The following is a 27224-nucleotide window of genomic DNA, read 5'->3' on the forward strand; positions in this document are numbered from 1 at the left end:
AAAGTAAATGCCTATATAAAGGGTTGTGGAAATTGTTACATTGTTATCTCTTTGTTAAATCACAACAATTTTTATTTAATATGCTGTACATAAACTGTGCTGGATAGGATTTACTATTTGTTATTCTTGGTTTGATCAAATATATATATATAGTGTAGCCATTTTTGATGTGAGATCACCCCTGCAGTTGCTTCACTTTTCAGCCCGTAGGAGTGTAGGGTTTTGCATTTTTCTAGATGCATGTTATCCATGTTTTTCCTGTTTCCCTTCTTCATATGAGTCACTTTATTATGATCTATAACACTATGAGCAATATGTACTCAGACAATTTATGTAAATTTCACTATGTTTATGATTTGTGACTTAGTGGTTACCATGACAACCTTTTTTGGGGCTTTTTTTGTCTAATTGGGGGGTGGGGTTTAAACTATGTTTAGACATAAAGGCATTGTTGTTTGTATCACTTGTGTTTGAGGAAGGGGATGTAGTGTCCCCGAAACGTTACATTTGTCACAGTAAATTAGATTTTTCAAAATATCCAGTGAGTGCAAGTTTTATTGTTGTTGTTATTATATATATATTTATATTATCAGAATCCTGTCACTATTTTAAAAAAAAAATCAATTTCTGGCAAAGGAAATATTGTAAATATTTGTATGGCTAATTATTTCAAGACACCCTTAAAAACTATTTTTTTGTTTCTAGGTGATCCATGCCCTCAACCTGAGCAGCTAAAATCTCAGAACCTTGAAAAATGTGTTCCTATTACAATCACTGATTACTTTGAGGGAAGTGGAGCCGGTTTTGGTGTCACTATCTTAGCTCTATGCTGTTTGCCTCTCGGTATGAAGACACACTTGCATTATCCTTCTAATCACAAAATGATTGATTGCATACTTGTTTTATACTATAAATGTAGCCTTTAATGTATTATACATTTGTCTGTAAATTATCTATTTACATTTTAAATGTGCAGCTATTATCTAGTAATATTTGCTACTTTATCTAGTTTATACACCTTGTTTTACAGCTCATATCCCAATTACAATTTATAATATACTGCTAAAAACCATTTTGTATACTTTCATAAGTGTGATAAAATATATAATTATTAGCTTTGAATTCAATTGTGGGGTACTTCGGTTTAGGGGTATTAGGATTAGCGATTAGGCAGATGGCAGTTATATTCCAGGGATCGTTTACTATACATTGCCAATATGGTTGGTGATGCTGGGTGTTGCTTAAAGGACCACTCAATGCAGTAGAATGGCATAATTAACAAGGGCATCATAAAAAGACAATGATTTAACCCCTAGGAGTCAATTTATGAAATGCCGGGCGGACATGTATGTATTGGGTACTTGTAAAGCGTGGCTAATCACTGTAAGGGTCTTAAGGCGTTACACATTTTATCAACCTTGGAAGGATGAAAGACTGAGTGAACCTCGTTGGGGATTGAACCTGTAACCCTTGGGTTGCTACAGAGCTCAGCCACAGTGCCTTAGCATGCTGAGCTATCTGTCCGGCTTTGCTGTAGCGAATCATGTCCGCCTGGCATCGCTAAATGCCGACAGCAAATCGGGATGATTGCAGTCTGCTACCTAAAAGGTGAGGGAGAAGTTAAGGAGCAGTGGTCTTACGACCGCTGCTTCTTAACGCCTGTTTCCTTCAAGCCGGAAACTTTGCGCAGAGAAAGCAGCATCCACTACTTTATTAAATCCCCCCTCTATTCTGAATCTGAATTTCACATAAGCAGTAGATTTATTTCTGACAAATTTATTTTTTCTCCCATTTTCCGACCCCCTGCATCATGTGACAAAGATCAACCAATCACAGACTCATATACGTATAACCTGTGAGCTTGCTCACATGCTCAGTAGAATCTTGTTCCCTATAAAGTGTGCATAAAAAAAGGCTGTGCAAGTTTTCATAATGGTAGTAAATTGCATGTTTTATTTGAATCATAAAAATTTTTTTTGCCTTTAGTTTCCCTTTAACAGATAAGTGTTTTCTAAGTAATCATTATTGAAGTGTGTTTTTACTTCCTTTATTTTCTAGTGAGTCTAATCATTGCTTGTGCAGTTGCAAAATCCTGTAAGAATAACTTCAAAAAATATCAAAAGAAAAACAAAGACACCGCCTTTAGCAATGCATCAGTAACACAAGGATTTCAAGGTAAAATAATCTTTCATCCGGATAGGTTAATGACATACATGTGAGAGTATTATTGATTCTTTTAGAAAAACACACACACAAATTGAAACAGAAAATACAAATCTGCAAAAGTTAAAAGCTACTCTGTTCTATATAGAAATCTCTTGCATCCGTGCAGTCAGTATTAGCAGAGAACTTAGTTGGTGCAGCCTGTGATTAGCTGCACTGAGACATGCAAGTCTTGAGGTTTTGTGTTTAACCTCAGGTTTTGTGTTTAATCTCATGACTATTAAAAAGCTACACAAAATTGTTTAAGCATATTTCTGTAAATCATTATGGCTTGCATTGCTCAAAAATACTTTTTTAGAAGCATAACTGTATATTTTACTTTTTAAATTAGTATTTTTCAATTATTAGTTTAAATGCAATGCTTTTTACCCAAAAATTAAAGGGACATTAAACTTTCATGATTCAGATAGAGAATACAATTTTAAACAAATCTCTAATTTACTTCTTTTATATACTTTGCTTAATTCTCTTGATATTCTTTCTTGAAAAGCATATCTAGATAGGCTCAGCAGCTGCTGATTGGTGGCTGCACATAGATGCCTCGTGGGATTGGCTGAACCATGTGCATTGCTATTTCTTCAACAAAGGATATCTAAAGAAAGAAGCAAATTAGATAATAGAAGTAAATTGGAATGTTGTTTAAAATTGTATTCTCTGACTGAATCATGAAAGAAAAATGTTGGGTTTAATGTCCCTTTAATGCCATAATGTTATTATGAATGGATTACTTGTCTGATTGATGTAATACAAAATGATGTGTTACATATTTAATCATCAAACTTAAACCTTTATTCAAAAGAAGTCCAGAATTATTTTTAGTTAATCCTGAAATTAATGTTGGTCAGTCTTGAGCAGACAGTCAGGAATCAGCAAAATGTATAAGCAGATCCATACAGAAATTGCTATCACAATTGGGTTGCACAAGATTATGAGTGGCTCGCTAGCAGTAACGTACAAGCGAAAAAGGGTTTATTGCAGGTGTTTGCACGATTCAGGTGTAGCGCTTATATTACAAGTTAAAAGTAAACGCGATCGCTTGAGCACAAATGAAGTTAACATGCGTCGGGATAGCACATCCTCAGAGCTCTGATTAACTGTTTTGCAAAACAAAAAAGTTTTACAAAAACACATTTAAAAAAGTACAATTACACTCATAATAGCACTGATCAAAAGTATTACAAAAATATTGCACAAAAAAAGTTATAAGGGTTTACAGATATGAGATCTCAGGTGTTAGGGGGAAAAAAGGCAGGCATACGTATACATGTCTAAAGAGCTATATGTATATATTTACTGTATATATATATATATATATATATATCTTTATGTGTTTACATATATATTTTTGTATTTATATGTGCATTTACAGAAATATATACACACACATAGGGGGATATTTATCAAAGGTCTGGCGGACCTGATCCGACAGTGTGGATCAGGTCTGCCAGACCTCGCTGAATGCAGAAAGCAATACGCTCTCCGTATTCAGCATTGCACCAGTAGCTCTTGTGAGCTGCTGGTGCAACGCCACGCCCTGCAGATTCGCGGCCAATCGTCTGCCAGCAGGGAGGTGTCAATCAACCCGATCGTACTCAATCGAGTAAATTTTCGGCGATGTGTGTCTGCCTGCTCAGAGCAGACGGACAGGGTTATGGAGCAGCGGTCTTTAGACCCTTTAGAGCCTGCAGGCTTGCCAGAAACATGGTACCTCAAGCTCCATTCGGAGCTTGATAGATAGGCCCCATATAAACTAGACATGTGCGATTCGATTCGGTCCGAATCGAAATTTGGACGAGTTTGTCGAATTCGGAGATTCGGATCGATTCAAATTTCCGAATTGCGGTAGTGCCGAATCTACCGAATAAGTCCAAATCGATTCGAATTTATTCTGTAGATTCGGATGGATTCGGATGGCCGTGTATTACACTAGTATTGTACGGTATACTAGTGTAATACACAGCACATCCACTTAACACTTACCGAAATTCCGAAACGAATTTTTCACGAATCTGAAAGAATCCGAAATGAATTCATTTGATTTCTTCCTAATTCGAATGGTTCCGAACCGAAATTTGAATCGATCCGAACCGAACCGAATTTTTCGAAGCTGCACAAGTCTAATATAAACACATATAAACATATGTACACATATGTAGACATATATATAAGTTCATTGGAGCCCTTTGCAGTCAAGTAGATAAAAACGGGAAAAAGCATATTTATGCAATATTAATTTTTAATAAAATTTTTATACTGTGTATTCACTGTAAGTATTTCACATTCCAATATTCTTCATATAGAGGAATATCATGTTCTAAGTATTTTTAAATAGATATTCCTATATATATCTGTATATATCTATACCTATATATAATCATCTATACATATATAGGTATGGATATAGAAATACATTGTACCAAAATACCATCAGATATATGTAGAATTATGTATTTATGAAGAAATAAAACATATTCTGCTATGGGAAGAACATTGGAATGTGAAATATTTTATTGTCGGGTTAGGGCACTTGAGAATATGCGATTGGATTTGCCAGTGAATAGAGTGTTAGTTTTTTTTGCTCCATTAACTTCTTTGAAAGAATACATTAACGCGATTGCGAAATTCAAAGTTCGGCTTTTTGCGCACATCGGTTTAGTGCACAAGCAAAAACCTTTTACTTTGAACTTGTAACAGGAGTGCTACCAGATGTGCACAAAAAGCGTACCTCTAGAGGAGTTAGGATGCGAGCGGGAGCATTAAAGGGACAGTCAACACCAGAATTTTTGTTGGTTAAAAAGAAAGGTAATCACTTTATTACCCATTCCGCAGTTTTGCATAACCAACACAGTTATAATAATACACGTTTTACCTTTGTAATTACCTTATATATAAGCTTCTGCTGACTGCCCCCTTATTTCAGTTCTTTTGACACACTTGCATTTTAGCAAATCAGTGCTCACTCCTAGGTCACTTCACATGCATGAGCTCAATGCTATCTATAGGAAACACATGAACTAATGCCCTCTAGTGGTCAAAATGCATTCAAATTAGAGGCAGTCTTCAAGGTCTAAGAAATTAGCATATGAACCTCCTAGGTTCAGCTATCAATTAAGAATACCAAGAGAACAAAGCAAAATTGATTATAAAAGTAAATTGGGAAGTTGTTTAAAATTACATGCCTTGACATTCTCTTTAAATACCACTCCACTTGAAATATGGCACACAATGGTGTACCCCCCAGTATATATTTAAGGTACGAAGAAGATCACCTTTTCAATATTATACCATGACCTTATAGTGCACGGTGTTGTATGGTATCATTTCCTTCTTTTTTTCACATATATAAAAGATGCACAATCGTAATTAAAACCAAATAGGAAGTGACAAATACATAGACAAAGCTTACAAAAATATTGATGGTCTAACAATGATTTGTATTGAGATATGAGTAAGTTCAAATGGTACTGTGCTATTTCCATTGTTTGTTATTATGATATATTGTGATTTTCTTAACAGCCTCAGAATGGTGTGGGCCTAAAGAACCAGTTCAGTTAGTTTTGATTCAGCTACATCCAATTCAAATGCTCAAAGTTGTAAATACCAGGCAGAATGAATCCAGGACGATCAATTTACAAAATCAGCCAAGAGTGGAAGTGCTACTCTCAAACACACATGGCAGCAAAGGCTTACTTCTCAAAATCCCCAAGGAGTATGATTTGGTAAGTAGTATTTTCTCTTTATCAGGGAAATATTTAAGTTCAGATATTTACTTAAAGGGACACTGTACCCAAAAAATTTATTTTGTGATTCAGATAGAGCATGCAATTTTAAGCAACTTTCTAATTTACTCCTATTATCAAAATGTCTTCATTCTCTTGGTATGTTTATTTGAAAAGCAAGAATGTAAGTTTAGATGCCGGCCCATTTTTGGTGAACAACCTGGGTTGTCCTTGCTGATTGGACAGCACCAATAAACCTGTGCTGTCCATGGTTCTGAAACCAAACATTTGCTGGCTCCTTAGCTTAGATGCCTTCTTTTTCAAATAAAGATAGCAAGAGAAGGAAGAAAAATTGATATTAGAAGTAAATTAGAAAGTTGCTTAAAAGTGCATGATCTATCTAAATCATGAAAGAAAAAATTTGGGTTCAGTGTCCCTTTAAATAGTATGAAGTGCTAAAAGTTCTTTAGTAAGTATTTGTTTAATTTATTTTACTATTTTAATGAGGGAACAGTGTGAGAACTATTAGGCTGAAAAGTAACCTCAGCTGCTCCCTCTTTACTAACATATACTAAAGGATAACATTTCTAACACAAAAAAATATTTGCCAACCGTTAGTATTGTAACATTTATTGTGTCTTTTATTAATACTTAATAGTTATATTTCTTTCCCTCTTTTGCTAACTTACATAGGTCCTCTTTTTCAAAAATGAAGACGATCGAGACATCTTTGTCCAACAATTTAAACATTTCTTAGGAGCAAGCAATATTCCACCCTCTTTTTCACATTTAAAGGAACAGGAAATTCTAGCAAAAGCTTTCACAAAAAAGCAGAGACATGAGATATTGGAGACGTTTTTTAAGCAATCACTTTCTCATGTAAGTATTACTATATTACATTATCTTATAAGAGTGACTATGGGTAACATTTATCAAACATGAAATTAGTTACACATGCCAGGAAAATTACTTCAGTGTTAAGATTATTTATATTCTATAAATGGTCAATATTCATTGTAATTGCAACATAAACAAATCTTTGTCAGTTTGTCTTGAACCTGGGGGTGTTCAATTTACAAAAAAGAAAAGTAATTTGTATAAAATGTTTAGAGCGATACTAAATCCAATTTGTCTTACATGATTCCGATAGAGCATGTTATTTTAAGCAACTTTCTCATTTACTCCTATTGTTAATTGTTCTTTGTTCTTTTGCTATCTTTGTTTGAAAAAGCAGGAATCTAAGCTAAGGAGCCAGCCCATTTTTGGTTTTGCACCTAGGTTGCGCTTGCTGGTGGCTAAATGTTTAGATTTCAACTAAGAATAACAAGAGAACAAAGCAAATTTGCATGAATGAAAAAAAATTGAGTTTAGTATCCCTTTAAGAAACATGGCTGTAGTATCAGGAAATAGCATGTAGGAAAACAAATGCTCTTTCAGCTTTAAAAACAGTACACATATTTTTTCTTTCATGATTCAGATGGAGCATAACATTTTAAAAACTTTTCTATTTATTTGTAAAATCAAATATGCTTCATACTCTTTGTTGAAGGAGCAGCAATGAAGTATTGGGAGATAGCTGATCACATCTGTTGAGCCAATGACAAGAGGTATATGTGTAAAGCCTTCAATAACCGGCTAGCTCCCACTAATGCATTGCTGATCCTAAACCTACCTAGGTATGCTTTTCAACAAAGGACACCTAAAGAACAAAGCAGATTAGATAATAGAAGTAAATTGGAAAGTTGTTTGAGTATTAATAGTTATACATTTATTATTGCAGTTATACATTTATTATTGCAAAAAGACTGACATTTTTTTTCCCTAGTAAACTATATCAAAGAAACCTATTGAATACAGTTGTGTAATTTGTGGTATGTTCTTAAATCTACAACTTTGTGAAACAGTGACTGGTAAGAGAAAGTCCGTGAACACTTTCAAATGATCAGCATGACAATTTTACCTAGAATTTTACCTGTTCTTCATCTTAATGCTTATAATAAAGGATATACAAATAAGCAGACATCTCCCAAAGCAAATACAATATCTATATAGAGCAAATATAATATTATTTACTAGTTAAAAAGTAAACCTCTTTGATAATCCACTATAATAAGTTTTAGCATAATTGAAATGTTATGGTGTAACATGATCAGTTAATGCTTATCTGCCAAAAATACTAATGCAAACAAAACTAGCAATGGTTAAAGGGACAGTGAACACCAAAAATGTTATTGTTTAAAAAGATAGTTGTATAACCAACACTGTTATAGAAATATCTAAGCTTCTGCTGACTATCTCTTTATCTCAGATCATTTGACAGTCCAGACCTGCATTTCAGGCAATTAGTGCTGACTCCACATGCGTGAGCGCAATGTTATCTATATGAAACACATTAACTAATGCCCTCTAGCTGTTCAGCATTCAGAGGGGGCTTTCAAGTGCTTAGGAATTAGCATATGTCTACCTAGGTTTAGCTTTCAACTAAGAATAACAAGAGAACAAAGCAAATTTGATGATAAAAGTAAATTAGAAAGTTGTTTAAAATTACATGCCCTATCTGAATCATGAAAGTTTAATTTGGACTTTACTATCCCTTTAAATCAGTTCTGTAAAATGACGTAGGACAAACTAATAGTGCAACAATGACCATCAGATACAGGAAAAGTTTTGTTACTATTATTAAAGCTAAATAAGCCAATATAAGTAGCTACTTTTTATTAACAATAACATTGATTATTATATCAGGGTGGTAACTTTTTACAGTTTTCAAAGGAGTTTGTCAATTTTCTTTCATCATTGTCTAAACAAAACTTGTGCAAGAGTTTATATATAATAGCAAGTTGTGTTTTAGATTTCTTATTGTGCATTCATAGGCCATTTCAAATCTATGGTATTATTATTTCAAAATGGTATTTTACTGGCATATCTGGTATTCATAAAGTTCAATTAAATGTAGATAATAAAGAATAAATATAGAAACAAGGGCTTTGTTATGGTGTAACTTCCTCTGAAGGTGTTTTAATCTAATTAAATAATAAATGATCAATTAAAATCAATCATATCAGCTTTAATAGTTTCAGAGTTATTCTGTATAATTATAATTAAAGAAAGAAGCCCCCCCCCTAGCTACAGAAAATCAGGGAAATTGTCAACCTTTTAGGGCAATTGCCAGTATGTTAAAATTACTCATCTAGTAGTTAGCACCTGAAGTGAAGTATTGCACAACTTTCCTTTATTAAAAGTTCTGAAATTACCCTATATATACTAATAAACATGTTACTTACTTTGGATCTTTTAATAAATAATGTTATTTTAATAAAATGTATTTCACTGTACTGTGGTGATTTAGGTACTGGATATTAACAAAGCAGATGCGGGTGATATTGACAGACACAAAATAAAAGACGCGTTGAACTATGAGATATCCAGAGAAGAGTTTGCAGAATCTCTGGGGCTTAATCCACAAGCCCATTTTGTGGAATCCATGTTTTGCTTTGCTGATAGAGATCGGAATGGCTATCTGTCTTTTGAGGAATTTTGCCATATATTGTTAACCTTAATAAAAGGTAGCTATATCAACCAGCTCTTTGATAAAAATTATAGACCTCTCTGTCTCTGATCATTGTGTGCAGTCATTTGTATAATGCATGGGCTCTCAAAAAGCTTTTGTGACCTTTGATTTAGTTTCATTGCCTTCATACAATAAGTTTCAATTTCCTCCACACATCATTATGTTTTATATAGGCAATATTTTCTAACTGTAAAGTTTAAATGATATTTCCACAGTTAAGGGGAAAGGGCTATAATAAAAAAAAATGGCTATTTTTTTTTTAAACCTTGTTTACATCATATTTTCCTTAACCTCTTCACAACGTTAGGGTGTTCCATGCTATCCTAACAGCGCTGGGTTTTAACAATGTTAGGACAGAATGAAACATTGTACCTTATATGACATCCTTCAGCCTCCCCCTTTGACGTAATCAAGAATCTGACTGGTGGATGCCTAGCAGCATAGGCAGTCCCCCATGATCCAATCCCGGCCTTGAAATCACATAATCACATTGACTTTCATTCCAATGTTAAGACTTTGTTGCCAGCACAAAGGGGTTAAGTTACATTGAATCCACCTTGAACAATAATATGTTGAACACTACTGTTCAATAGATATATCTTCACTCTTAATCAGAGATTTAGCTATAAACCATAAGATATATCATTAACATGGAAATGAATGACTATATAGGAGTCTGTTCATGAAACTTGTATTGTCTAGGCAACGTTTCTAAACAAGTCGAACAGAAAAAGTTGACAGATGTTGGGTTAAAACCAACTGATTTTCACAGAGGCAGCCTAATTGGAAACAAAAAATGAAGTTTGACCAACCTGTAAACTGAGTTAACAAAACTTAAATTTGATTGGTTATAAATGTTGTTTTGTATGAATGTGAAATAGAGCAGTCAGTTAAAGGTTCAATCTACTTGAAAATTATTATTGTTTAAAAATATAGATAATCCCTTTATTATTCATTCACCAGTTTTGCATAACCAACACTGTTATATTAATACACCGTTTACCTCTGTAATTACCTGCATCTAAGCCCTTGCAGACTGCCCTTATCTCAGTGCATTTACAATCTTGCATTTTAGGCAATTAGTGCTGGTTCTTGTATAACTATTATCATTCTCCACGTGAGTGAGCACTATGTTTTATATATGGCACACACAAACTAGCACTGTCTGGCTGTTGTGCAAGATTTAAAAAGCTGATTATAAGCACTGAGATAAGGGGTGGCCTGCAGGGGCTTAGAAACAGGCAATCTTAGAGGTTATAAAGTATATTAATATAACAATGTTGGCTATGCAAAGCAAGGGAATGGGTAGTAAATGTGCTATATTTCTTTTTAAACAATATCAAAATTAAGAAGACTGTCCCTTTAAACAATATTTCTAACAGTGCTTATTTTTATAATAATTGCAGGTGACGTTTATTTCACTATACGAACAGTGCAGCTTTCATCCTTTTTCTGATGTCCTGTTACTGTAAACAATGGAGACATTTTTTAGCTTAATTATTATCACTATCATTGATTTGTATAGTGCCGCAAAATTTTGTAGCGCTAAATTAAATCACCTGCATGGAATACTATAGGCAATTGTGAACCTGGCGATGCTGGCAATAATAAATATGGTTTACAGTGAAATGTGCCCAGCTGTAAGTTAAATCTTAAAAAAAAAATGGAACTTGGGTTTCATTACTTTGATACATTAAAACTGTTTATTACTCATGGTTATTTATTATAATGAAAATGGATTAGATTTATAATGTTAAGTATGTTGCTTTAAAGGTACTGCAGAAGATAAATTGAAATTTATATTCTCTATGCATGACACCAATGGAAATGGAATACTACCTAAGGAAGAACTCCACAGAATGCTCAGGTATGTATGTATATTATTTAGATATTTTACTTTATAATTCCCAGGAAAATGTGTAGTGAACACCAAGTATTTAGTTTAACCCCTAACGACCGAGTACGTGTCAGGCAGGTCCTAAAAAAATACCCTTAAGGACCAAGGACGTGCCTGACACGTCCTCTGGGGTTTTAAGCGGTGGAAGCGATCCTGCTCACTTCCAGCCACTTTCAAGGTATTGCTGTGATGCCTCGATATTGAGGCATCACATATATATATATATATATATATATATATATATATATATATATATATATATAATAGTTAGATGCCAACATTTTTTATCAGATCATATTGGGGGGGAGGGGGATTTCAGCAATTCACTTAGTCATAGATGTCTAGCATATTATATCACACCTATAATTGTTCTAGAAGATGATAGTTGCCAAACACATGCTTGTTTTTACCATGTAAACAAGAAAAGATTAGGTGCATTTAGAAAAGAAAGTAGTAAACTTACAGATCTCCAATAAGAAGCTAATTTAACCATCATCAGAGGCACAACATGCTTGTTAAATACTAGTGGTTTTATTTGCACCTATGTTTATGTGAAGCTTGCCATTATAATAATAGATTACTTTACTATATTAACTCCTTGTGGCTAATTCATTGGCTTAGTTGGAGCAGTTAACACCCTTTTTCATCAATTTCTGTTTTGGTATTTACAAATCAGGTGAATGAATGAGGTATATAAGAATTATTTAATGTAATTAAATGTGCTAAATACTACATACTATTAAAATATTAATCTATGTATCTAGGTAGCTCTCTATATATACCTGTATTATTTATTTACACACATGCACACTAACATATATATGTGTGGTTAAAGGGATACTAAACCCACATTTTTTTTTCTTTTATGATTCAGATAGAGCATTAAATTATATGTAACTTTCTAATTTACTCCTATGGTCAATTTTTCTTTGTACTCTTGCTATATTTGAAAAGTAGGACTATAAGCTTCAGAGCCGGCCCATTTTTGTTTCAGTACCCTTGGTAGCTCTTGCTGATTGGTGGCTACATTTAGCCACCAATCAGCAAGCTCTACCCAGGTGGTGAACCAAAAATGGGCTGGCTCCTAAGCTTTGCATTCCTGCTTTTCATATAAAGATAGCAAGAAAACTAAGACAATTTGATAATAGGATTAAATTAGAAAGTTACTTAAAATTACATGCTCTATCTGAATCATGATAGACAAAAATTGGGTTTAGTATCCCTTTAAGTGTACATGTTTCTTAGGTATGCATGACTACATTTCTACTGCATAGAAAGAGGTGTCCATGTCTTCATCACTTGATTCATTTTAGAAAAAACTATAGATGACACATGGATAGAAATGTTCCTTTTTCCACTTAAATCCAACATGCTTTAATGATGCATTCAAGCCCCAAAGACATCTGAATGTCAAGGGTAACCTACATATTTTCAATGTAAAAACATGCTCATAGGTATATTTTAAAGGAGATTTCTAACAAAAATAGCCAAAAAGATTAACCTGTTGACCAATCACCTTGTGAAGCCATTCAGTTGAGCTTGGAAATAACTTTGTGAAAATGTAAATTTCTACACAATAACAACACTGATGTAGCATATACAGGTCATTCCTTGTAGTAAATAGTATATGTATATTTTTCAGGTCTTTTAGCGACATAACAAAATTTCTAACACAAGACCAGACAGAAAATGTAATTCAGAGTATGTTTAATGAGGCTGGGTTTCCATCCAAAGAAGAAATTACATGGGATGATTTTTACAGTTTGTTTAAGGACCATTCAACTATATTGAGTGAAACAAGGCCTCTCACAAAAGGTATGTATAAGGAAATAAATCCCTGACGTGTAATGCTCTCATTGCAACACACAAAATAAATACAAAGATAATTCAACTTGATGAATTTCTTACTTACTTCCTTATTACCTTACTGGGTAAAAATACACAAACTTGACAACAATTCTCTGATTTTATGGTCATTTAGTCATAGACTATAAACAGAAGACAAAGATTTATGATAATGACAACTTTTGTATTAAAGGGACACTGAACCCAAATTTTTACTTTTGTGATTCAGATAGAGCATGAAATTTTAAGCAACTTTTTAATTTACTCCTATTATCACATTTTCTTCATTCTCTTGATATGTTTATTTGAAAAGCAAGAATGTAAGTTTAGATGCTGGACCATTTTTGGTGAACAACCTGGGTTGTCCTTGCTGATTGGACAGCACCAATAAACAAGTGCTGTCCATGGTCTGAACCACAAATTTGCTGGCTCCTTAGCTTAGATGCCTTCTTTTTCAAATAAAGATAGAATGAGAATGAAGAAAAATTGATAATAGAAGTAAATTAGAAAGTTGCTTAAAATTGCATGCTCTATCTGAATCATGAAAGAAAAATATTGGGTTCAGTGTCCTTTTAAATAGATAACGCAAAGCTAAACATAAAAATATTTGTTTTTAAACAAAAACAACTCATTATTCTAAAATTGAGCTCTGGTAACAGCTTGAACTCCCAAACTCCTGATTAGAAGACACATTCATTCAATTATGAATAAACTAATCGTGGATAGATAGTATTATAGCATAGCCATTCTGTTTTAACTTTATATATGCTGTGTATCTCTCAAATACGGCATACATTATAAATAATAAAATTAGATTTATAAATGATCTGGTTTAAAACCCAGTACCACAAAGAAGTGCAGTCATTTTACAGAGTTGAGGAGTTTTTAGTAGAGGTCTTGAATTATTATAATTTTATAAAGATCATGGCCAGATATTCTGCAGCATAAATGAATTACTATTTTATGTTTGCTATGCACAGACACAGCAATGTTTAAATGTTGAAAATAAAACCACGGGGGCGGAGCCAGCACTGGGACAGAGCGGTCACACAACCTCATAGCTCCGGCTAACTACTACCTTTAAAACTATAATTGACCGCTCAGACCAGCCTAATCTGCTATTCACAGTCTGGCCAAAGTATTAAGGCACTTAGACAAGAAATACGGAGGCTAGGAAACATTTGCGAAATGAGAAACAGCACACTTTTTGAGAGGCCCTTGTGTGAGCGCCCCGTGGGGCAGCCACATCTCAGGATCCTGTAGAAACCTAGTCAAAGAGACTGTATTACCCTGATTACCTTTTCCATCCATTTGGGTGGCAGACCTGTACATAAGCTGGTTAAGTGAGGTGTAACCAAGATGGAACTTTACAAAAGTGCTTTCTTGAAATCGATGCACTGCCTACTGCCATTTCTTTCATGTAATTGGCAAGAGTCCATGAGCTAGTGAGGTATGGGATATACATTCCTACCAGGAGGGGCAAAGTTTCCCAAACCTCAAAATGTCTATAAATATACCCCCCACCACACCCACAGTTCAGTTTTACAAACTTTGCCTCCTATGGAGGTGGTGAAGTAAGTTTGTGCTAGATTTCTACGTTGATATGCGCTTCTCAGCAGGCTGAAGCCCGGTTCCTCTCAGAGTGCAGTGAATGACAGAGGGATGTGAAGGGAGTATTACCTATTGAATACAATGGTCATCCTAACGGGGATCTATTTCATAGATTCTCTGTTATCGGTCGTAGAGATTCAACTCCTACCTCCCTTTTCAGATCGACGATATACTCTTATATACCATTACCGCTACTGATTCTCATTTCAGTACTGGTTTGGCTATCTACTTTATATAGATGAGTGTCTTTTGGTAAGTATGTTTTCTTTTATTTAAGACACTCTCAGCTATGGTTTGGCACTTTATATGTAAAGTTCTAAATATTTGTTTTGTACTTATATTTGCCATGATTCAGGTTAATCAGTATATTTCCTTTTCACAGACTGTCAGTTTCATTTTGGGAAATGCATATAAAAAAAAAAATAATAATATTTTTTACATGAAATTTTCAAATTGACTCTCTTTTTTAAATTGCGGGCTGTTAGGCTCGCAGGAGCGCAAAATGCTATAATTTATTACGTCATTCTTGGCGCGATACTTTTTTGGCGCAAAAATTACGTTTGTTGACGTAATTTCGTCATTTCCGGCGTCTTAGTTTGCGCCGAGAATTTTCATGTAGTTACGTCATCTATGACGCTTGTGTTTGTTGCAGACGTTCTTGGCGGCAAAAAATATTTTGTCAGTTGTGGGCGTCATACTTGGCGCCAGATTTCTGACATTATTTAAGTCTTTATTTTGCTTCTGGTTTCCAGAGGCTTATTTTGTTTGCACTCAGCCCTTCATCCTTCCGAGGTCGATAAAATGAGTACCATTAAATTGGGTTATAATAACAACTATTATTATTCAGCTGCCGATTTGGTGAATTCCGAGAGCGAGCGCTGAAGAAGCGCTTTGAGTCCCACTGGGAGAAAGGCGCTATATAAATACTAGTTATTATTATTATTATTATTATTAATAAAATGTAAAGGTCTTTTTTAAACTTCTCATTTAGTTGATGAATTTTCAAATGACCGACAATATACTGAATTATCCTTCATCAGATATTGACACTAACAAATCTACTTTTTTCTTTTAAATAGAGTACATTCTTTCTTTGTTGAAAAGGTGTTGATTATTTTGGATATTGAGGAGACTAGTCCTCTTGATTTTAAGGCTAGCTAACATTTAAATTCTGCTTATTAACTTCCTGTGGTTACTTCAAAGGTTTTTTCCAGTTCCTAATACTGGGGAATGGAATAGGCCTGGCACTTCTTTTCCTTCTTTAAGGTTTTAAAAATGTATCCTTTGCCAGCAGTTAGTTTGGAGTTTTGGGAAAAGATCCCCAAAGTTAATGGGGCTATCTCTACTCTTGCTAAACGTACTACTATTCCTATGGAAAATAGTATTTATTTTAAAGATCCTTTAGATGGGAAACTTGTATCTTTTCTAAGGAAAATTAATTTATTTTCAGGTCCTTTTCTTAGGCCTGCAATTTCTTTGGCTGATGTTGCAGCTGTTTCATCTTTTTTGGTTGGAAACTTTAGCGCAACAAGTATTGGTTTATGATTTGTTTAGCATTGTTAACTTGATTCAATATACTAATAATTTCATTTGTGATGCCATTTTTTTATATTATCAAAATTGAGGTTAAATCTATGTCTTTAGCTATTTTAGCTAGAAGAACTTTGTGACTTAAATCTTGGAATGCTGATTTGATTTCTAAAATCCAGATTTCTATTTTCTTTTATTCCAAGGTTATAAATTATTTGGTTCACAGTTGGATTCAATACTTTCAACTGTTGCTCTGGGGAAGGGAGTTTTTTTACTTCAAGATTAAGTTCTAAGCTTATATTAGTTTTTGTTCTTAATGAGGAACAGAAACCTAATTCTTCCCCAAGTAACATGTTTCTAATTGGAAGCTTTCTTCAAAATGGAATGAATTCAAGCCATTTAAGAGATCAAGGCCAGCCCCGAGATTCGCATGAAGGTGCGGCCCTTATTCCAGCTTAGCTGGTAGGGGGCAGGTTAAGATTTTTCTAAAGTTTTTTTTGGTTCAATTCGGTCCAAACTTCTTAGATTGGGGTACAGAATAGGATTCAGAGTAAGACCGCCTGTGAGAAGTCTTTTTCTCTCACACATATTCTAGCTATTCCAGTAAAGGCTCAGACTTTCCTGAAGTGTGTTTCACCTGGAGTTATCCGGGGAAATTCATACCAGTTCCGTTTAAGGAACGGGGTCTGGGGTTTTGTTCAGAACTATTCATTGTCCCAAAGAAAGAAAAACTTTTGAATTGTCATATTAGAGTACCATCTTTCAGAATGGTGATTATAAGGTCTATTCTGCCTTTTGTTCAGCAAGGGCATTATTTGCCTACAATAGACTTACAGGATTCATATCTTCATATTCTGTTTTCAGTCAGATTATTTTCATTTTCTGAGATTCTCTTTTTCAGACAAGCATTTCCAATTTGTTGCTTTTCCTTCTGGTCTAGCGACAGCTCTAGGAATCTTTTCAAAGGTTCTCAGTGTTTCCTTATTTGGACGATATCGTGGTACTTGCTCAGTCTTTTCCTTCTGCAGAATCTCATACGATTTCAACTTCTGTTATTTCTTCAAAGACATGGTTGGAGGATCATTTTATCAAAAGCTCCTTGATTCCTCAGACAAGGGTCACCTTTTTTAGGTTTTCAGATAGATTGTTTCAATGTCTTTGTCTCTAACAGACAAGAGACAATTTATATTGGGTTCAGCTTGTTGGAACCTTCAGTCTCTATTATTTCCTTCAGTAGCTATATGCATGGAAGTTTTAGGTCTTATGACTGAAGCATTGGATTCGATTCCTTTTGCTCATTTTCATATGAAACCTTTCCAGTTTTTATGCTGAATTAATGGTGCAGGGATTATTCTAGGATATCACATTTCATATCCTTGAATCCCAATATTCAACTATCTCTGGCTTGGTGGTTAGATCACCATCGTATAGTTCTACAGGTCTCTTCGGTTCATCCAACTTGGACCATGATCACAACAGATGCAAGTTTTTTTAGGTTGGGAAGGTGTCTGGGGATCTCTGACAGCACAAGGGGTTTGGAAATCTCAAGAGGCGAATCAGAATTCTCAGAGTTCTTCAGTTTTGGCTTCTATTTGAATAGAGAGACATTTATTGGTTTTCAGACAGACAATGTCACAACTGTGGCGTATGTCAATCATCAGGGTGGGACTCTCAGTTCTCAGGCTAAGAAAGAAGTATCTCGGATACTTGCTTGGGCAAAATCCAGCTCCTGTCTAATTTCTGCAGTCCATATCCCAGGTATAGACAATTGGGAAGCGGATTATCTCTGTCATCAAGCTTTACATCCGGGAGAATGGTCTCTTCACCCAGATTTGTTTTTTCAAATTGTTCAGATGTGGGGGCTTCCACATCTGAACAATTTTCTGATGGCATCTCATCTAAACAAGAAACTTCCCAGGTACCTATCCAGGTCCAGGGATCCTCAGGCAGAAGCAGTGTATGCATTGACACTTCCTTGGAGTTATCAACCTGCCTATTTTTTTCCGCCTCTAGTTCTTCTTCCAAGAGTGATTTTCAAAATCATCATGGAGCAATCGTTTGTGCTGCTGGTGGCTCCAGCATGGCCGCTCAGGTTTTGGTATGTGGATCTTGTTCGGATGTCCAGTTGCCAACCTTGGCCCCTTCCATTAAGGCCAGACCTTATATCTCAAGGTTCATTTTTCCATCAGGATCTCAAATAATTAAATTTGATGGTATGGAAATTTAATGCTTAGTCAAAGAGGTTTCTCTGACTCAGTGATTATTACTATATTGCAGGCTGGTAAATCTGTGTCTAGAAAGATTTTTTATCGAGTTTGGAAGACTTACATTTCATGGTGCTCTTCTCATAAATTCTCTTGGCATTCTTTCAGAATTCCTAGAATTTTACAGTTTCTTCAGGATGGTTTAGATAAGGGTTTGTCTGCAAGTATTTGAAAGGACACATCTCTGCTCTTTTTGTTCTGTTCCACAGAAAAATTGCTAAACTTCCTGATATTCATTGTTTTGTACAGGCTTTGGTTCATATCAAGCCTGTCATTAAATCAATTTCTCCTCCTTGGAGTCTTAATTTGGTTTTGAAGGCTTTACAGGCTCCTCTGTTTGAACCTATGCATTCTCTGGACATTAAATTACTTTCTTGGAAAGTGTTGTTCCTTGTGGTCATCTCTTCTGCTAGAAGAGTTTCTGATTTATCTGCTCTTTCTTGTGAGTCTCCTTTTCTGATTTTTCATCAGGATAAGGCGGTTTTTGCGGACTTCGTTTAAATTTTTTCCTAAAGGTGTGAACTCCAACAACATTAGTAGAGAAATTGTTGTCCCTTCTTTCTGTCCTAATCCTAAGAATTTTCTGGAGAGATCCTTACATTCTTTGGATGTGGTAAGAGCTTTGAAATATTATGTTGAAGCTACTAAAGATTTCAGAAAGGCTTCTAGTCTATTTGTTATCTTTTCTGGTTCTAGGAAAGGTCAGAAGGCTTCTGCAATTTCTTTGGCATCTTGGTTCTCTTCTTCAGAAGCACTTTTTGGTAGAAAAATACTTCAGGCAGCTGTTTCAGTTTGATTCTTCTGCTTATATTTTCAGTTTTTTTCATTCTAAGATTAAAACTTTTGATTTGGGTTGTGGATTAATTTTTCAGCGGAATTGGCTGTCTTTATTTTTATCCCTCCCTCTCTAGTGATTCTTGCGTGGAGTTCCACATCTTGGGTATTTGCTGTCCCATACGTCACTAGCTCATGGACTCTGGCCATTTACATGAAAGAAAACATAATTTATGTAAGAATTTACCTGATAAATTCATTTCTTTCTTTTTTTTTTTTTTTTGTGATGGGAAAGTTAGTAGCTTGTGTAATTACTTGTGTTAGTGTTGCTAGAATTGAGCAGAGTGATATAGGAAAACCAATTTACTTTGCTAATTTCCACTAGCCTATGCCTTATATATCCAGAATAACAAAGAAGAAAGAAAAAAAAATAGCCAAGCAGCACCACCTAAAATAAAGTACTTATGGCTGAATACCTGATCCTTTTAATTCTATCTCAGGTCTCAGAGTTAGATACTTTTATCTTATAACTGTTCTATGAACTGTGTATCAGATTACTATCAATAACCTGTATAGCTGTTATCATGTATATAACCTGAGCATGACTAAGATACCATTATCCAAACATTGTAAAAAGTATATTAACAAATTTAACAAGCTTTGAGCAGTATATAAACCTCTAAGAGACACCTCACTCCTTTAAATAAACAAATGTAGTAACACACTTCACAAAGGTTTATACAAATTACACTTTTGCCTGTTCATTTACAGCAGTACATTATAGCCCATGCATTTGTTTTTTTATCATGAGCAGTTTAAATCCGGCAACAAAGCATAAGTCCAACAAGAAAGAAAACTGTAATGTGCTTTCAGAGTTTTTTGTACTGTTGTTATTTAGATGAAAATAAACAGATAAGCAAAGTTTGTTACAATAATGTCATCAGTACTTCTTTTTTTTTCACTGTGTTCCGATGCCAGGCGTGAGAGTAATATCTAAGCTGGATTTTATCATTAACAAGAGTAAGCTGAACACTTGATTGAACCCTATCCCGGTCTAGTAAACCGCTTATTGACAGGATCGGCTTTCTTTATAATGTAAAGATATAGAGATATACACACAGTCAACACAGTCAATTATACTTGCGGGCTCTGCGAGGCAAACCAGGATGCCTTCCGAGCAATGGGCCGACCTTCAGCTGAGGAGACACCAACCGATGCAATGCCACAGATTGCTACTTTCATGGCTGAGCACTACCTCTGGAGTCAGGTCCTCGATCCGATGGACGGATACCACACGTTCCTCCGACACTTCACCCCAGAGCACGGTGAGCAGATCCCTCCGCCATCATCATGGCAACAGTACCCCCTCAATCTGGGAAGCAACGCTCAATGTCCCGGTGTCCCGCTCTCCTCCACTCCGGTAAGACTATGTTGATGCAGGGCCCTAGATAAGACCAGGCTGATCTAGGCAGGGGCAACAACATACAACAACTCTACAACCTAGGTAAACCACAGAATTTTCCTCTCCCATCCAGGTTGTTTCTGAGAGTGCCAACTGAATCAGTCTAGAAATAGAAATGCGGCCAAAACCGCTGACCACGTTAGCCACTGTAGATTCCTTCCCTGGCAAAGTCAAACTTGCCACGGCCCCTCTGAACCATAGAGATCTGGGGCTATGGAGCTGAGAGAGGGGGTGAGATGTTAGCGGTCGACCTGAACGCCGACATGAAACATGCGGCCATTAGTCTCCACCCCCAAACCGGAACCATGAATCTAAATTCATTTCTTTCATATTGGCAAGATTCCATGAGACCCACCCTTTTTATGGTGGTTATGATTTTTTTGTATAAAGCACAACTATTCCAATTCCTTGTTGATGCTTTCGCTCCTTTCTTATCACCCCACTTCTTGGCTATTCGTTAAACTGAAATGTGGGTGTGGTGGAGGGTGTATTTATAGGCATTTTGAGGTTTGGGAAACTTTGCCCCTCCTGGTAGGAATATATATCCCATACGTCACTAGCTCATGGACTCTTGCCAATATGAAAGAAATTAATCTATCAGGTAAATTCTTACATAAATTATGTTTTTGTGAGCCTTGAGACCAATGTGATGACAGCATGGAGAGGAATTACAGAAGCAAACACGCAGTATACCGTAAAAGCTCCTAGGGCTGATCCAATTTCGAGACCCAAGGCTGAAGAGATGAATCGGGTAACAACTGGCACAGCTGACTCTGAACCTGGGCAGGGTACAACTGCACCGCGGGCACCTACTAATAACCTGACTCTGCAATGTGTGGTGATGTCACCCGATACGACTGCATTCAATAGGCCGCAGAGATGTGATAGAGAAATTGAAGTAACTGTTGTGAGCTCTAATCTTTTTGCCCTTCCAGCAGATGCCGGTCACAGCAAAGATAACATCACGGAGGGTTATGTAGCATTAGCCCCACCAGGTATCCAATTTCGGGTAATTGATTATGCAGAGACCTTTCCCATTATAGAGCAAAGCCAAGGCAAGAAGGTCAGTGTTGGGTGACTTTCGAAAGTATATATTTTTCCCTAGTTTTTCAACATGTTTTTCATGTCACATGAAAAGGTTGATGCTAAATTTATTTCCAGGTATGGAATGACAGTCTTATCATACGGACTTGAAAAGCCTGGTACAGAGCGACTCATTTTCACTTATATATTTTTTTTCCCTCTGGAGGATGATACATCACTGAACTTATCTTGCAAGCTTAGGACATACATTTTTTGTTGGGCAAATATTTCCTAGCAATATATTATTATCGTCCCTATATGATGTTTAACTGACACACTGGCTCTACGGAGCTTCCTCTCTTCCTAACTTGTCCTGTGTGTGTGTATATATTTATAATATTTTTTATTAACTTGCAGGGGGAAAAGTCTCTGTGCTACACAAAAACATTTCATTCATAAACAGGAGTAACCAAGGCAACTCCAACAGGTAATTAAAATATTTATTAAAAGTACCAAGCCTGTATGCATATAATTCAAAATGGACCATGTACTTTATATTGCATTCACATTCTCATAAATTAATGTTTGAAAATTTTTTTATAGCTTTTGCTATTAAAGATTGAAATTGAAAGAACAGAATAATGTAAGTCCAATGTGTGACAGGCATTTGTAAATTATCAAACAGTAGCTGGTCTTTATTTATCAGTTTTAAAAAAATTTTAATGTTCATTTATTTGGAGATGAATAACTGTAAAAAAAAAAAAAAATCTGATAAAACATTCAATCTTGAGTTGAATCAATTTTAGCTTATTTACCATTAGAATATCAACTGGAAAAGGGTGTCATCAATAATGTCAACATAACAAAATCATCAGCAGCGGTGAAAATAGGAAATGATCATTCTATGTTGATATCATTGTAAATTTATTGGCTAACAAAAAGTGTTAAATCTAACCCTAGCCCTTACTATAACATTTCTGTTAAGCCAACTTGATGTGATCACTATTGTCGTGCCATCAACATTTTGTACTTGCTGTAGTGCTCGTTGGTTACCAGTAAAGTTTTCATTATCTGCTTTTTGCCAAATTTTTATTAGAAAATTGGTATACTGTGCTTAAAACAGATAAAATTTACACTAATATTTTTTTTATATATAATTGTGCATTCATTGTAACTGTGATTTATATGTTGAGTATCAAAATTGTAAAAAATTGACTTACAATATGGCAGCTATTGATAAAACATATATATAATGTTTGAGTGGGAAAAAACTAAACTTAGGAACCTGATGATGATTTTTTAATTATTTTTTTATATACAGAAAGCAATTAATTGATGGTACAGATTTAACGAGTATTTGTACAGTGGAATTGGAGGCACAGGGACTTCGAAAAAGGATTAATAAATCGTATGTATTTTATGAAAATAATTATGAATACATTTTGAAATACACACTTAAAAATATATATATTAAATACATCTATTTGTGTATTTTCTGCTTAGAGTGAATGGCTATCAGCTAAATAAGCCAACTGTATATAGTGAAGCAAGAAGAGAAAGGTATCATTCAAGCAAGATCCGTCAAAAAATCCAGCAATTTAAACGTTTAATTGAAAACTACAGGCGTCACATTGTGTGTCTTGTTATATTTTATGGTATATCAGCTGGATTATTTGTTGAAAGATCTTACTGTAAGTTATTTGCATTGAATACATTCAATCATTAGTTTGTCTTTAGTGTTGTGACTATTTTAAGCTGTGCCTTACACCTTACTATAGACTTGGGTTAAATTACTACTTTTAGAAGCTGTACTACTTAAAAATATTGTATTCCAACTTATGACTGTTAGCATGTTCATAAATCATAGATTAATATAATGCAATTATTTGCAAATGACTAGAGTCAGCTTTCTGATGCAGCAGCTATGGTTAGCAAAGGAAACGTCTCCACTCCTGAAATAACAGCACTGCTGTTTCAGAAAGCCTATAAGAAATATAAAAGTTAAAGAAATTCAAGTAAGCAGGCTAGAATATGACTCCACTCAGTTATTGTTCCTTGTTAGAGTTGCTAAATTTCTTATTATCATTATTTTAAACAAAATTAACCACCCAATGTAAGATCACATAATCATAATATTCTGAAAAATTGGGTTTCTATGGATACAACAGTTTAAAATGCATGACTAAAATGATTGGTTCACATGTCATTCTAGTATATTTATGACAATATGTTTTTATAATTCCTTAGATTATGGATTTGCTTCTCCATCAACTGGAATTGCTGACACCACCTATGTAGGACTTATTATTTCTCGGGGATCAGCTGCAACCATCTCATTTATGTTCTCCTACATACTTCTAACCATGTGCCGAAATGTAATAACTTTCCTTCGTGAGACTTTCTTAAACCACTATATCCCATTTGATGCTGCAGTAGACTTTCACCGATTGATAGCTATGAGTGCCCTTATCCTTACAAGTAAGATTCCTATATATTTAGTGTGACTTAATCACAGCCTTGATAATATTATATTTGTTCACACAAATCACTGTACTATAAAAATTGTTTCACCTTACTGTGTTGCAAATAACTTGTTATACCTACTACAAAGTATTAAATGTATGGATTTATTTTTCTTTTTTGTTTATTTCTGTATGTTAAATAGCTGGATTTGTAACCACTGCTTAAACAAACAGCTGAATACTTAGGTATTGAATGCCTATTATGGCTGGGGGGGGTGGGTACAAACAGCTATTTCAAATACAAAAATTTATCTCTTTCACCTACCCCCACTGGGAATTTAATTAGTGCAATTGTCTCATGTTTACATATCTTTACTATAGAAAATACACCTGTATTCACATTTTAGGTATAAAGGCAGTTTTATCAGGCAAAAGCAGCTATGTAAAATAACAAAATAAAGGTAAAGCAGCCATTCACAAACAATTAAATACACACCAGTAGGTTAAAACAGACAAATGAGAAAACATTAAAAGGGAGAAAATTATCATTTAAATTACTTTAGCTCCTCTGGGTGGCAATAAGAAATATGTCAAATGCTGACTATGGGGCAGTGATAATTATCCCAAATTTAGTAATTTTACATTAATGTTTTATATGACATCACTTATTGGCAAGCAACAAACTTCTTGACTTGGTTTATAGTCAAGGACACATTACCAAAGTGAAAAAAAAGAATAGATAAGTAATGAGCAGAGAGACAATCTTGTAATGTGTAAGTATGCTACACTAGCCAACAATAAATTGATAGTTTAGAAACATGGTAGATTTAGCTTCATTAGCCTCTCTGCCTCGCTCCACAAGACTATCCGATAGTTTTGAAAGCGCTCCCTAAAGACTCTACTGTTCAGGGATGCATACAACCTACACTAACCTTTCTTTATACCAGTTCCTCTCCTCCATTACTATCCCATTGAATCCCCTTAGCATGTAAGCCTAAGAGTCCAGCTGTTTATAGATCACCTTCTTAAGAGCCAACTGCAACAGTGCGACTCTTGGCAGGGCCCTCTACCTGTTTGATCCCTATAAATGTTTTGTTATACTCCACATTTGTTTATAGTGCTGCGAAATCTGTTGGCGCTCTACAAATAACCGATAATAATTAGCCAGAATGTGATATTGGTTTCTGTTATATGTTACTCATATGCTAAATCACTTGAAAGTGATGCAGCAACTCTGTAAAAAGATGACAAAAACAGCCAATCAGCTTAATCAGTGCTGAGTTCACACTTTGCTTTACTCTGATCTTGTGAAAATTCACAGAAATCTTGATAGATTTCATAGTAAACTTCCTTAAACTGAGAAGGGAAATAAAGTGCCTGTACATGCCAGATGCAAGCTCCCTTGCAAGTCACGGGTCAAGCATCCTGACTGGATGTTTAAAGATTGGATTACCTCTTACAATTAAATAATTACATAATTTATGCCAGGCTAACAAGGTGTATTTTAAAATCTCTGTTTTCTTAAAAAATAATTCTAGGATATGCTTTTTTATATGTGGGGTTGCCCTAAAATCAAATGGCTCCATTTAACTCTTCCTTCATTAAAGAAAAAGTGGTGTAATTCTAATAACCAATCCATTATTTTACACAATGCAGCAATATTATACTTTTGAATATTAGGTAGTGCTAGCCCCATATTTTGTTTGCTTAAATAAATATAAAACAATCTTCTGACTTCTTTAAAAGTTTTATATTTAATCAATGATAATATCTCTGATTTTGTTTTTATTATCGTATAGCCTGAAAAAAGACAGATTTCTCTTTAGTCTTAAATATTACCGGAAATGTAGAAAAAAAATACTTAATATCAAATCATCTTTGTATAAATAAAGTGTGACTTCTATTCTTTTTAAATGTAATCCCTTTTTTCATTCTTTTAAATCAATAGCTAAAGGTTTGATAGCTATATTAAACAAGAGTGGTAAAATTGGGCATCTCTACCTTGCACCTCTAAACACATTAAAAGTAGAAGTTTGATTTGAATTTACAATAAATGAGGCTATTGGAATAGAATCAATGTATTTTTAGCATATACAATATTACGTTTGAAACCAGATGTTGCCATTGAGGTGAATAAATGTCCCACACTACTAAATCCAAAGCTTTCTGGGCATCTAAACATAAAATTGCTTCATCTTTTTTTTATTTAGATGAGTCTTTCTTCTGATAATGATTTTCTGCTAAAACCAGAAATACTTTTCTTAAATTAGTTATATATGTTCTGCCCTCCATAATACCTTATTGATCATTTTGGATACTTTTAGCTAGTAATGTATAAATTCTATTTTTTGCCAAAAATGTATAATCTGTATTTAGCAAATATATGGGACAATCTGAATCCATGTTCTCTGGATCCTTCCCTGGTTTTAATAGAATCATTTTTAATTTGGAAAACTATCTGGAAGGTTGCTTTTAATATTAATAAATAATTAAATTATGAACAATTCTGTTGTCCAATTTTATGGTATTCAAAGGGTAGATTATCTGGCCCCGCTGATTTACTCAGGGATAATATCTCGATCACTGAGTTAATTTCTTTTTCTAGTATGGGTTCATTTATCACCTCCATCTGTTCAGGATGTAATTATTTCATTTTAATATCTTTCCAAAACATTTCTTTGTAATATTTCTTAACGTGTGGATTTTTATGTATATTTTTTTTACTAAAAATATTAAAATTGACAGCTAATTTCATCGGTCTTAATATACCATTTATTTATATTTCTAATAGCAGTTATAATGCAAGGACTTTTTTCTACTTGGACCTCTCATATGTTTAGCAT

The 27224-nt window shown here is 34.5% G+C and overlaps 1 protein-coding gene across 1 annotated transcript in view; it reads left to right on the forward strand.

The window, feature by feature from the left end:
- The window catches only part of LOC128664529 (dual oxidase 2-like), a 95189-nt gene that overhangs the window by 44986 nt on the left and 22979 nt on the right, over positions 1–27224 (forward strand). The window contains exons 15-26 of the mRNA XM_053719349.1: positions 706–843; positions 2059–2175; positions 5740–5942; positions 6636–6821; positions 9292–9508; positions 11287–11380; positions 13053–13225; positions 20556–20854; positions 21537–21970; positions 23241–23327; positions 23423–23610; positions 24167–24397. Of these exons, the coding sequence (XP_053575324.1) occupies positions 706–843; positions 2059–2175; positions 5740–5942; positions 6636–6821; positions 9292–9508; positions 11287–11380; positions 13053–13225; positions 20556–20854; positions 21537–21970; positions 23241–23327; positions 23423–23610; positions 24167–24397 (2367 nt within the window). The remainder of the gene's footprint in view (positions 1–705; positions 844–2058; positions 2176–5739; positions 5943–6635; positions 6822–9291; positions 9509–11286; positions 11381–13052; positions 13226–20555; positions 20855–21536; positions 21971–23240; positions 23328–23422; positions 23611–24166; positions 24398–27224) is intronic.

The sequence above is a fragment of the Bombina bombina genome, chromosome 6, assembly GCF_027579735.1.
Source record: "Bombina bombina isolate aBomBom1 chromosome 6, aBomBom1.pri, whole genome shotgun sequence".
Taxonomy (NCBI): domain Eukaryota; kingdom Metazoa; phylum Chordata; class Amphibia; order Anura; family Bombinatoridae; genus Bombina; species Bombina bombina.